The sequence below is a fragment of the Heptranchias perlo genome, chromosome 32 (assembly GCF_035084215.1).
Source record: "Heptranchias perlo isolate sHepPer1 chromosome 32, sHepPer1.hap1, whole genome shotgun sequence".
NCBI lineage: Eukaryota > Metazoa > Chordata > Chondrichthyes > Hexanchiformes > Hexanchidae > Heptranchias > Heptranchias perlo.
This window is the reverse complement of record NC_090356.1, coordinates 19,024,119-19,037,532: the sequence shown is the minus strand read 5'-3', so window position 1 is coordinate 19,037,532 and position 13,414 is coordinate 19,024,119. Positions and strand designations below refer to the sequence as shown.

The 13,414-nt window shown below is 41.9% G+C and overlaps 1 protein-coding gene across 3 annotated transcripts in view; it reads right to left on the bottom strand.

Annotated features, from left to right (window-relative positions):
• The window catches only part of atp13a2 (ATPase cation transporting 13A2), an 82,187-nt gene that overhangs the window by 37,589 nt on the left and 31,184 nt on the right, over positions 1–13,414 (bottom strand). For all 3 annotated transcript variants that reach the window (XM_067970547.1, XM_067970548.1, XM_067970549.1), the window contains exons 6-10: positions 13,333–13,412; positions 4,657–4,734; positions 3,477–3,546; positions 2,950–3,084; positions 1,149–1,215 (exon numbers count right to left, since the gene is read on the bottom strand). In XM_067970547.1, coding sequence (XP_067826648.1) covers positions 1,149–1,215; positions 2,950–3,084; positions 3,477–3,546; positions 4,657–4,734; positions 13,333–13,412 — 430 coding nt within the window. The remainder of the gene's footprint in view (positions 1–1,148; positions 1,216–2,949; positions 3,085–3,476; positions 3,547–4,656; positions 4,735–13,332; positions 13,413–13,414) is intronic.

Genomic DNA, 13,414 nt, shown 5'->3' with positions numbered 1-13,414 from the left:
TTTTATCTCAGATGCAAGTGGGGGAAAAACCACCTGCTGCGACCCATCACAGTAACCAGCAAAAGAACAAAACACAAAATGAACACTGATAAACAAATTGGTAAATTTCTATACAGTGAATAACTTGCAGTACAGGGTGTTTTCATGAGAATAGTACATTGCAGGCAAAGATCAGTGATACGGCACTTAAGTTTCATTCTTATTTATTCCCTCTCCTCCCCTTCAAAAGGTGCTGACTTTTACTGAGGTACAGGTTCCACAAACATTCTCGTAGCCCTCCGATACCTTGCCCATGTATCCAATCCTCACACGTGCCTTGACAGTGAGTGTCGGTGAGCTACTCAACCAAGGATGATGTTGCAGCTAATCCCCTAATTCATGTCCTCACACACTTTCCTGTACTTACAAGCAAGAATCTGTGCTGATTTTTCCCTTCCTAGCCCAAGGACACAAATATACTGTAACTGTAACAGGCACAATCTTAAAATTAGAGCTAGGTCATTTAGGAGTGAAATCAGGGGGCACTTTTTCACAAGAAGGGTAGTGGAAATCTGGAACTTGCTCCCTCAAAAGATTGTGAATTCTGGGTCAATTGATATCAATGGCTTTTTATTGGGAAAGGGTATGAAGAGATATGGAATAAAGATTATCTGGTCGTTATCACATTGTTGTTTGTGGGACCTTGCTGTGCGCAAATTGGATGCCATGTTTTCTACACAACAGTGACTACATTTCAAAAGTACTTCATTGGCTGTTATGCACTTTGGGATGTCCTGGAGTCATGAAAGGCGCTATATAAATGCAAGTTCTTTCTTTAGTTGAGGTACAGATCAGCCATAATTGAATGGTGGAACAGGCTCGAGGGGCTGAAAGGCCTACTCCTGTTTCTATGTTCCTAATGTCTCTAGCTAATGCAGCACAGCCAAGGGACTGAACCGGAGACCTTTATCTCTACAATTCAGTACTAAAATGGGCAGTGCCTTACCCACTAAGCCATGCACAAAGATACTCATTGCTTTAGGCATCATCTCAACCCAACGTGTTAGTGTCTTGTAATACATAATGGGTAATTCACCGTGTAAAGTGTAAGACAATCCAGCCTACATACTACCTTGTATTTATACAATAACAGTGTAAGCATCACTCACCTCCAGTATCTCTGCGGACCTGCACGTTAACCGTTAGCTTTACCATATTCCGTAATGTCACACTTTGCTGCATACACCAAAGAAAACAGTTACAATCAGTGATATGAAACTTCCCAGCTTTGTTGCCTATTAATCTCAACAACGACATAGGTCATGATGTCCAACACATTAGCCACTAGCATAGAGTAGTGAATTGCACTTGAGTACTAAATAAAAAATGAGTAATAGACACCACAGTTGGGCATGTGATCTCAGCACTCATTCACAAGGTGTATGAATGTATACTTCAATCTTTTTGTGCATTTGTTGATAAAGTGTAAAGCAGATTGTGCGAGTGCTTTTTAAATCATTGTTACTGAATGCTGGCAAGATATTTGTTAAGTAAATATACACACATGACAAACATTTACCTGTATTGTGTGTGTGTATGCAAGGCATTTTTTTTAACTAAGATTAGTGCATGTGACTAAAACAGTGTTGCTGTAGCTACATTTGTGGCTAGTCTGCAATTTCTATTGGCAATTACCTACATCATTGTTGTCCAATGTCAAATGACAGGATATAGGTGTTGGTAATAAATGGAAGTGGGAAGACATTGCTCACAAACCCAAAGGGCAAGTGCATTACTTGCCTCTGATGCTACAAGCTGAATTATTTTCCCATGTCCTACTATTCCCAAGCCAGTAATTTTATTTATTTATATTTGTTTAGTACAGGTTTAAAAGATATTTTTGCTGTAACCAGAGGTTATGTGAAATCTGTATGCGATTGTGTCACTGTTGGCATTTTCCTAGGATTTTTATATCTGATTGTCAAACTTTCAAGCGCCACAGAACAGTTCAATGTACAGCATTTAAAGTATGAAAGGAAAGAAAGGAGGGTAGTGAAAGCAATGAGCTTTGCAAAGAGCTGTTTTTAGCACAGGTGCCTCATTGGTGGATAAATCCTAAATCAGAACAGCAAGAGCTGATGGATATCAGCAGCATGAGTTATATGCAAATTCATGGGATCATGGAGTTAAACTTGATATGTGGCCCTCAAGGCTCCATGGAACGCACTTATCCAGCCCACAAAGATAAAAACTTTGATACCCTTGGTTTCAACAGGGAGATGGCTACATTCTCCATTTAGTAAACAATGTGCACCAGAGGCGTCTTATAGCTGCACCAGCACAGCAAGACACCCCCCCTTCTAAATAAGTGTCAGGGCAATTAATTTCAATAGCGACGGGTATGAAAGAAAGGGGAAGTTAAAATTTTCTTCTCTGAAATTATTCTATCGGTACTGTACTAGTAAAGGATATTGATAACCCCTCCCCCACCCCAAATTAAGAGAGGTTTGTAGGGTTGTTGTAGCACTGGATCTGACCAGGAGGTACATGCCTTCTATCACTTCACAGTGAGTGCTAGCTTGTATGTTCCCCAAATTTGTGGTGGGTAAAACCTCTGCAATTTGCAGAAAAACTCACTGGGAGTTACCATAAAATAGGAAAATAGCCCCATTTTCATACATAACACCCAACAAACAAGAAGCAACACTACCAATCATCCAAATAAATAGATGGTGGATGGAGTTTGAGAAAACCCCTCAAATATTCTGTGAATCAGTGGAAATCTGTGAAATGTCAGCAAATTACTGTTTTCCTGATAACAGGAATACACAAATATTCATTTATATATAACCCAACTTTTTTCTTTCATATTTAAAATATCAAGGCACCAAACTGATCTCATTTCCGGTAACAGATCTTTAGGTCCGTCACACAGAAGCCATCCCTGTGGATTGTTCCTTCATGCTGTACCTTGTGTGTCTGGTACAGGGATATACCAATGGATACTATGGAGATGAACAAGATGCACCCTGCATAGTAATAATATGTCTCTGTGATCCAAAGTATAATACTGAAGATCTGGAAAATGTAGAAAGGATTCAGCACCTGAAATGGAAAAAAAAATCAAAAGAGCTTTTAAAACTACAGCAGCACCTTCAGAATTGAATAACAAGTTCTACAAACAGAAACGACCAATTAATAACAGGAAGACTGTAAAGGTCAATAGGGCTGCCATTGACCCTAATCATTTTCATGAACTCTGGAAAGGAGTACTATCCTTTCTTCTTGCCTCCACTGTTGAACGTGCCGAATTACATAAGGGTACGGTTCCACAGGTGTCAATAACACATGTACAAAACTGGGCACTGAGCAATAGCACGACCACTAGATTTTTCCCTCTCTAGCCCAGGAGCATAGAAGCCAATTTTCTACATGGGTCAAGATCAGCTAACTCAGCACAGACCAGGGGTTGATAAAACAGGGCCACCTCGACTCACCTCCTCTATTAATAGTGCGAAGTAGGATTTTACAGGCACATCAATCACATTTGGTCCGTACACCCGCCTTCTGCAAGTAAAACAAATGATAGCACGATGGGCACATATTCTGCATCTTATCAGATTTCAAACTCAATGATTTATAAACTCAATGATTTATACACTATCCTGGTGAGAATCTGGAAGTCAGATGAACACAGAAGCACATAAATATTTTATTCTGTACATTGGCACATGTGTAGTTCTCTCCCCATGTGGGCTCCTGCTTCTATTACAGTATTAAACAGTCACTGTACAAAATTCAATTTCCCTCCCCCCACCTCTCTTGAAGGCCAAGTCTTGCTGGGCCATAGCCCCACGGGCACTGGTAACCCTACGGCACTTTGCCCAAGTGTGAACCTAGACAGTGAATGTCAGAAATCTATTCATCCATGGAGCACATCACAGCCAAGTCTAATCCCATCGCCCACATAAATACAGTTTCCAGCAAGGGTAACTAAGTAATGATTGGGATCAGGAACTCTAGCTGATTTCCAGCCCAGGCATACTGAGACCAATTGTAGCACACCAATTGGGTTAACTGAAATTTTCAAGACTGAGTTCAATTGACTTTTGGTAGATAAGGGTACAAAGGGATATGGAGAAAAAGCAGGCAAATGGAATTGAGGCACAGATCAGCCACGATTGGATAGAATAACAGAACAGGCTTGAGGGACTGAATGGCCTACTTCTGTTCCTATATTCCAACAGTTGCCCCAGCTGATAATAGGTAACTCAACACAGGCCAGTGATTGAACATGTATTTTCTGGAAATATATTTTCCTCCTTTTGCTGATTTTAGTTAACAGAAGAGGGTAACTATAAAGTGGTAATTCCAGCTTTCTCTGATGTGGATGGCTCAGTACCACGAATCCTCCGAAAAATCAGGAAACATCCTAGAAAATGAATTCTATATTTATCTGGATTCAGATTAAGCTGTATGACGTCAGCCTGATAGCCATCTCTCATGTAATTGTAAGAAACAGCCATTAGACTGACGTAGGTTCATTGGTCACAAAGCCTGAAGCCAATAGCATGCTCCTCCTCAGAGCTTTACTAAATGCATGCTGTTAGAATATTTTACTGAAATATGCCTGTCTGTTTAAATACAACAAATCTCTAGCATCTGCTGAGTACTCACTTTGCGTTTTGGTGGTGTCTGCTGAGTCCCCTCTGTAGTCTGTGAATGTCTCCACATGTCAGTGCCTCTTCAAGAACACTGCAAAAAAGACACCACTAATCAGAGGTGAAATCACATGAAAAGGGAAAACATACAACAACTTGCATTTATACAGCACCTTTAGTGTAGAAAAATGTCCCAAGATACTTCGCAGAGGGATAAGGAAAACATGAATGCTGAGCCAAAAGAGGAGATCTTAGAAGGGGGGGAGCAAAAGCTTGGTAGAAGAGGTGGATTTTAAGGAGGGTCTTAAAAAGGAGTGGGAGGTTTAGGGGCAGAAGGGCTTAGAGGGAATTCCAGGGGCCTAGGCAACTGATGATGTCTGCCAATTTTTTTTTTTGGGGGGGGGGGGGTGGGGGGGGAAGGAAAGGAGGTGCACAAGGGGCCAGAGTCAGAGGAACGGAGAGTTTGGGGGGGGGGGGGGGGAGTTACAGAGAGAGCGGGGCAAGGCCATAAAGGAATTTAAACGCAAGGATAAGAATTTAACATTTCAGGTGTTGGGGAACCAGTATAGGTCAGCAAGGAAAGAGGCGATGGGTGAGAGGGACTTGGTGTGGCATAGGATTTGAGCAGCAGAGTTTAGGATGAGCTGAAGTTTACAGAAGGTGGAGGATGGGAGGTCAGCCTGGAGAGAAATAGAATAGTCGAGTCTGGAGTTGACAAATGCATTAATGAGAGTTTGAGCAACAGATAGGCTGAGGCAGAGGTGGGAGATATTATAAAGATGGAAGTAAGTGATCTTTGTGATGAAGGGGATATGGGGTCGGAAACTCAGCTCAGGGTCGAATAGGACAGCAAGTCTGCGAATATCCTGAGACAGTGGCTAGAATCGGTGGTAAGGCTACGGAGTTTGAGCTTTGGTCTCACCAATGTTTAGTTGAAGTGACATACTTAAGTCTGAAGCTAGAATCTTAAAACGTAAATAAAGCCAATTACATAGGTATGAGGAGCGAGTTGGCTAAGGCTGATTGGGAAATCAGATTAAAAGGTTTGACGGTAGATAAGCAATAGCAAACATTTTTTTAAAAATTCAAAATTCTCAACGAATATACGTTCCACTGAGAAATAAAAACCACACGGGAAAAGTGATCCATCCGTGGCTAAGTAAAGTTAAGGAAAGTATTAGATTAAGAGACTTATAATATTGCCCAGAAGAGTAGTGAGCCTGAGGACTGGGAGTGTTTTAGAAACCAAAGGATGATCAAAATATTGATAAAACGGGAGAAATTAGAATGAAAGTAAACTAGCTGGAAATATAAAAACAGATTGTAAGAGCTTCTACAAGTATGTAAAAAGGAAGAAAGTAGCAAAAGTAAACGTGGGTCCCTTAGAGGCTGAGACAGGAGACATTATAATGGAGAATGAGGAAACGGCAGAGACGTCAGACACATATTTTGTATCTGACTTCACAATAGAAGATACAAAAAATACAAGAAATAGTGGGGAACCAAGGGTTTAATGAGGAACTTAAAGTAATTAATATTGGTAAGGAAAAAATACAAGAGAAATTAATGGGACTAAAAGCTAACAAATCCCCTGGACCAGATGCCCGACATCCTAGGGTTCTAAAAGAGGTGGCTGCAGAGATACTGGATGCAATGGTTGCGTTCTTCCAAAATTCCCTAGATTCTAGAATAGTCCCAGCAGATTCGAAGCTAACACTGCTATTCAAGAAAAGGAGAGACAGAAAACAGGGAACTACAAGCCAGTCAGCCTGACATCAGTAGTCAGGAAAATGCTGGAATCCATTATTAAGGAAGTGGTAACAGGGCACTTAGAAAATCAGAAAATGATCAGGCAGTGTCAGCATGGTTTTGTGTTTGACAAATCTATTACTGTTTTTTGAGGATGTAACTAGCAGGGTTGATAAAGGGAAACCTGTGTATATAGTATATTTGGATTTTCAAAAGGCATTTGACAAGGTGCCACAAGATAAGGGCTCATGGGGTTGGGGGTAATATATTAGCATGGATGGGGGATTGGTTAACAGGCAGAAAAGAGAGTAGGAATAAACAAGTCATTTTCGGGTTGGCAGGATATAACTAGTGGGGTGCCGTAAGGATCAGTGCTTGGGCCTCAGCTATTTACAATCTATATTAATGACTTAGATGAAGGGACCGAGTGTAATGTATCCAATTTTGCTGACGATACAAAGTTAGGTGGGAAAACAAGCTGTGAGGAGGACACAAAGAGTCTGCAAAGGGATATAGACAGGTTAAGTGATGAACAAGAAAGTGGCAGATGGAGTATAATGTGGGGAAATGTGAGGATATTCGCTTTGGTAGGAAGAACAGAAAAACAGAATATTTTTTTAAGACGGTGAGAAACTATTATATGTTGGCATTCAGAGATATTTGGGTGCCCTCGTACACAAAACACAGAAATTTAACATGCAGGTAAAGCAGGCAATCAGGAAGGCAAATGGTACGTTGGCCTTTATTGCAAGGGGTTTGGAGCACAAGAGTAAGGAAGTCTTGCCACAATTGTATAGAGCTTGTGAGGCCTCATCTGGAGTACTGTGTACAGTTTTGGTCTCCTTATCTAAGGAAGGATATACTTGCCTTAGAGGCAGTGCAACAAAGGTTCACTAGAACGATGAGAGGGTTGTCCTATGAGGAGAGATTGCGTAGTATGGGCCTATCTTCTCGAGTTCAGAAGAATGAGAGATGACCTCATTGAAACATAAGATTCTGAGAGAGCTTGACATGGTAGATGCTGGGGGGACTGTTTCCCCTGGCTGGAGAGTCTAGAACAAGGAGGCATAGTCTCAGGATAAGGGGTCGGCCATTTAGGACTGAGATGAGGAAGAATTTCTTCACACAGAGGGTTGCGAATCTTTGGAATTCTCTACCCCAGAGGACTGTGGATGCTTAGTCATTGGGTATATTCAAGGCTGAGATCGATAGATTTTTGGACTCTAGGGGAATCAAGGGATATGAGGATCGGGCAGGAAAGTGGAGTTGAGGTCGAAGATCAACCATGATCTTATTGAATGGAGGAGCAGGCTCGAGGGGCTGTCTGGCTTACTCCTGCTCCTATTTCTTATGTTCTTATGAAGGAAATTGCAGCTCATCCTGGATATTAGACAAGCTGTCTGACAACAAAGAGGCAGTGAAGGGGTCGAGAGAGGTGGTAGAGTCAGAGCTGTGTGTCATCAGCGTACATGTTGAAGCTGACCCAATGTCTGTGGACGACATCGCCAAAGGGCAGCAATGTAGATGGGGAAGAGGAAGCGGCCAAGGATAGATCATTGGGGGACTCTGGAGGCAACAGTATGAGGGCAGGAGAAGAAGCCAATGCTGGTGATGTACTGGCTAAGACTTAATGGATAAGAGTGGAGCCAAATGACCAGTTCATATTGTGGAAAAAAGTGAAAAGAAAAAAAAAATGAAGGCAAAGCCACTAGTGAGGAACCCTAGTCAAGAACGGAATATGTAGGGAAGGAGAAGAGTGTACAGAGAAAAGGCCATGCCCACCACCAGGCCCATTCATCTGCAGACCACGTACAGTTTGCTCTGTCATGAACTCTTCCCCACCCTGTTAACCTCCTAAGGAAGTGACCAACCACAGGTAAAACCTCAAAGAAAATAAAACTGAAATGTCTCCTCAATCGCAAAAGTGATCAAGTAAAGCTATCAAGCCAACCTTGCATCTCACCCTATTCAACATTGACCAGAGATATTCCACAAACATCACCTATGGTTCAGGCAGCAACAAAAGCAATGGAAATCTGAGCATTTTATCACCAATGTTGACCCATAGCCTTCTGTTTCACACAAGTCTAACTTCTTGTTTTGGTCAGTTAGGTGACTGACACACAACAGAAACTCATCACCATGTTTGAATCTCCAAACCAAGTTAATGAAATCCTAGAACCACAAAATTGTGGAATTCCTTCACTCCCTCAATCTTCCTTCCTCCCTCCTACAATCTATTGGCTCCGAAAACCCACTCTTGACATCATCTAATTAATGCTTCCTGATCTACCTCATTTCTAATCCTCCTTTTAACCTCGATGGTATCCTGCACTATGAACCATCCTTTTTTTGATCCCACACTTAAACAATCCAGTTCTTTTGCTATAGGATTTAAATCGACACAGCACTAACTGCTTTTGCTAGCATCTATTCAGCATATCCACTACTCTGTGGGAGTAGGGGGCAGGGGAGAACGGGACTGCTTCTCACCTCGTCTAAGGTTTGTTAATTTGTATTTTGAGTTTTCAAGTGTGCAATGGAGAGAAGCATCAGAGAGAAGACAGAAGTATATACCACAGAATGGCCCACTTCTCTGTAATTAGGGGGTGCATACACCATAGGACACCTTCATCCTCCCCTAATCTTCAGTAGTTACGGGTACAAACTACAAGATATAATCTCCACTCAGTGGAAATTTGATGGAGACATGGGGAAAAAAAACTCAGAAGCAGAAGAGTGTGCCAAGGCTCTACTCCAGGATGGCTCTGGAGTACAAACTGATAGAAGGGAGTGGTTGATTCCCAATGAGTAACCCCACAGTCACCATAAGAACGCAAGAAATAGGAGCAGGAGTAGCTATACTGCCCCTCGAGCCTGCTCCTCCATTCAATAAGATCATGGCTGATCTTCAACCTCAACTCCACTTTCCTGCCCGATCCCCATATCCCTTGATTCCCAGTGTCTAAAAATCTATCGATCTCAGCCTTGAATATACCCAATGACTAAGCATCCACAGCCCTCGGGGGTAGAGAATTACAAAGATTCACAACCCTCTGTGTGAAGAAATTCTTCCTCATCTCAGTCCTAAATGGTCGACCCGTTATCCTGAGACTATGCCGCCCAGTTCTAGACTCGCCAGCCAGGGGAAACAGTCTCCCAGCATCTACCCTGTCAAGCCCTCTAAGAATCTTATATGTTTCAATGAGATCACCTCTCATTCTTCTGAACTACAGAAAGTATAGGCCCATTCTACGCAATCTCTCCTCATTGGACAACCCACTCATCTCGGGAATCAATCTAGTTGCACTGCCTCTAATGCAAATATATCCTTCCTTAGGCAAGGAGGACAAAACTGTACATGGTATTCCAGGTGTGGTCTCACCAAAGCCATGCACAATTGCAGCAGGACTTGCTTACTCTTGAACTCCAACCCCCTTGTAATAAAGACCAACATACTATTTGCCTGCTGTTCCTGCATGTTAACTGTCTGTGTTTCGTGTTCAAGGACACCCAAATCCCTCTGAACAGCAACATTTAATAGCTTCTCATCATTTAAAAAAAATTCTGTTTTTCTATTCTTCCTACCAAAATGAATAAGCTCACATTATACTCCAACTGCCACCTTCTTGCCCACTTACTTAGCCTATCCCCTTGCAAACTCTGTGTCCTCCTTACAGCTTACTTTCCCACCTAACTTTGGATTGGTTATCGAACAGGAAGCAGAGAGTTGGGATAAATGGTTCATTTTCGGACTGGCAACCAGTAACCAGTGGTGTTCCACAGGGGTCGGTGCTGGGTCCCCAACTCTTTACAATCTATATTAACGATTTGGAGGAGGGGACCGAGTGCAACATATCAAAATTTGCAGATGATACAAAGATGGGAGGGAAAGTAGAGAGTGAGGAGGACATAAAAAACCTGCAAGGGGATATAGACAGGCTGGGTGAGTGGGCGGAGATTTGGCAGATGCAATATAATATTGGAAAATGTGAGGTTATGCACTTTGGCAGGAAAAATCAGAGAGCAAGTTATTTTCTTAATGGCGAGAGACTGGAAAGTACTGCAGTACAAAGGGATCTGGGGGTCCTAGTGCAAGAAAATCAAAAAGTTGGTATGCAGGTGCAGCAGGTGATCAAGAAAGCCAACGGAATGTTGGCTTTTATTGCTAGGGGGATAGAATATAAAAACAAGGAGGTATTGCTGCAGTTATATAAGGTATTGGTGAGACCGCACCTGGAATACTGCATACAGTTTTGGTCTCCATACTTAAGAAAAGACATACTTGCTCTCGAGGCAGTACAAAGAAGGTTCACTCGGTTAATCCCGGGGATGAGGGGGCGGACATATGAGGAGAGGTTGAGTAGATTGGGACTCTACTCATTGGAGTTCAGAAGAATGAGAGGCGATCTTATTGAGACATATAAGATTGTGAAGGGTCTTGATCGGGTGGATGCAGTAAGGATGTTCCCAAAGATGGGTGAAACTAGAACTAGGGGGCATAATCTTAGAATAAGGGGCTGCTCCTTCAAAACTGAGATGAGGAGAAACTTCTTCACTCAGAGGGTGGTAGGTCTGTGGAATTTGCTGCCCCAGGAAGCTGTGGAAGCTACATCATTAGATAAATTTAAAACAGAAATAGACAGTTTCCTAGAAGTAAAGGGAATTAGGGGTTATGGGGAGCGGGCAGGAAATTGGACATGAAGCTGAGTTCGGATCGGTCAATGCCCTGTGGGTGGCGGAGAGGGCCCAGGGGCTATGTGGCCGGGTCCTGCTCCGACTTCTTGTGTTCTTTAGATTTGTGGTTGGGATCAGATCAGCCATGATCTTATTGAATGGCGGAGCAGGCTCGAGGGGCCGATTGGCCTACTCCTGCTCCAATTTCTTATGTTCTTATGTTCTTATGTATCATCAGCAAACTTGGATACATTACACTCGGTCCCTTCATAGAGGTCATATAGATTGAAATAGCTGAGGCCCAAGCGCTGATCCTTCCGGCACCCCACTAGTTACAACCTGCCAACCCGAAAATGACTCGTTTATTCCTACTCTCTGTTTTCTGCTCGTTAACCAATCCTCTATCCATGCTAATATATTACCCCCAACCCCATGAGCCCTTACCTTGTATAACCTTTTGTGTGGCACCTTATCAAATGCCTTTTGAAAATCCAAATATACTATATCCACTGGTTCCCCTTTATCTACCCTGCTGGTTATATCCTCAAAAAACTCTACGATTTCCCTTTCATAAAACCATATTGATTCTGCCTAATCATATTATGATTTCCTAAGAGCCCCATTACCATGTCCTTAATAAAAGATTCCAGCATTTCCCCGACTACTGATGTCAAGCTAACTGGCCTGTAGTTCAGAGTTTTCTCTCTCCCTCCTTTCTTGAATATCAGTGTTATATTTGCTACCTTCCAATCTACTGGCACCGTTCTAGAATCTAGGGAATTTTGGAAGATCACAACCAATGTATCCAATATCTCTGCAGTCACCTCTTTTAGAACCCTAGGATGTAGGGCATCTGGTCCAGGGGATTTGTTGGCTTTCAGACCCATTAATTTCTCCAGTACTTTTTATTTACTAATATTAATTACTTTAAGTTCCACACTCATTAAACCCTTGGTTCCCCACTATTTCTGGTATTTTTTTTGTATCTTTTACTGTGAAGACAGATACAAAATATTTGTTTAACATCTCTGCCATTTCCTCATTCCCCATTATAATTTCTCCTGTCTCAACCTCTAAGGGACCCACTTTTACTTTTGCTACTCTCTTCCTTTTTACATACTTGTAGAAAATCTTACATTCTATTTTCTTCCTTATCATCAATATTCTGGTCATCCTTTGCTGATTTCTAAAACTCTTCCAATCCTCAGGCTTACCATTCTTCTTGGCAACATTATAAGCCTCTTCTTTTAATCTAATACTATCCTTAACTTCTTTAGTTAGCCACGGATGGATCACTTTTCCCGTGGGGTTTTCATTCCTCAATGGAATGTATACTCATTGAGAATTATGAAATATTTATTTAAATGTTCACCATTGCTTATCTACCATCATATCTTTTAATCTAATGTCCCAATCAGCCTTAGCCAACTCACCCCTCATACCCATGTAATTGGCTTTAAGTTTAAGACTCTAGTTTCAGACTTAAGTATATCACTTTCGAACTCAAAATGAAATTCTATCATATTATGACCACTCTTCCCCAGAGGATCCCTTACTATAAGATTACTAATTAACCCAGTCTCATTACACAAGACAAGTTCTAAAATGGCCTCTTCCCTGGTTGGTTCCACGACGTACTGATCTAGGAAACTGTCTCAAATGCATTCCATGAACTCATCCTCCAAACTACTTTTGCCAATTTGATTTGCCCAGTCTATATGAAGATTAAAGTCCCCCATGATTATTGCATTACCTTTGTTACAAGCTCCTCTTATTTCTTGATTAATACTCTGTCCAACAGTATAACTACTCCCACCAGTGTTTTCTGCCCCTTATTTTTTTATCTCCACCCATATTGATTCGATTTCCTGATCTTCTGAGGCTGCTTACCTTTACCCAAATCGCTACACTGCTCTTTGGCCTTGACTTTTCTCTTTAGATTTATAAATTTACCCTTACCTGGAACACCACCCACCCCACCCCGCCCAAACTTTTTAGTTTAAAACCCTATCTGCTGCCCTAGTTATTTGATTCGCCAGGACACTGGTCCCAGCCCGGTTTAAGTGGAGCCCGTCACAATGGAACAGCGCCCTCTTTTCCCAGTACTGGTGCCAGTGCCCCATGAATCAAAACCTCTGTCTCCCACACCACTCTTTGAGCCACGCATTTTTAACTCTGATCTGTTTGACCCTATGCCAATTTGCACATGGCTCAGGTAGTAATCCAGAGATTATTACACCAAGTGCTGCTACACGAGTTTACGTACCTGAGACTGCAGAAACTTAGTCTGTTCTCAATCCAAATGTAGCGTGATCCCTCAAAAGTGTAGTAACGTATCACATTTTTCT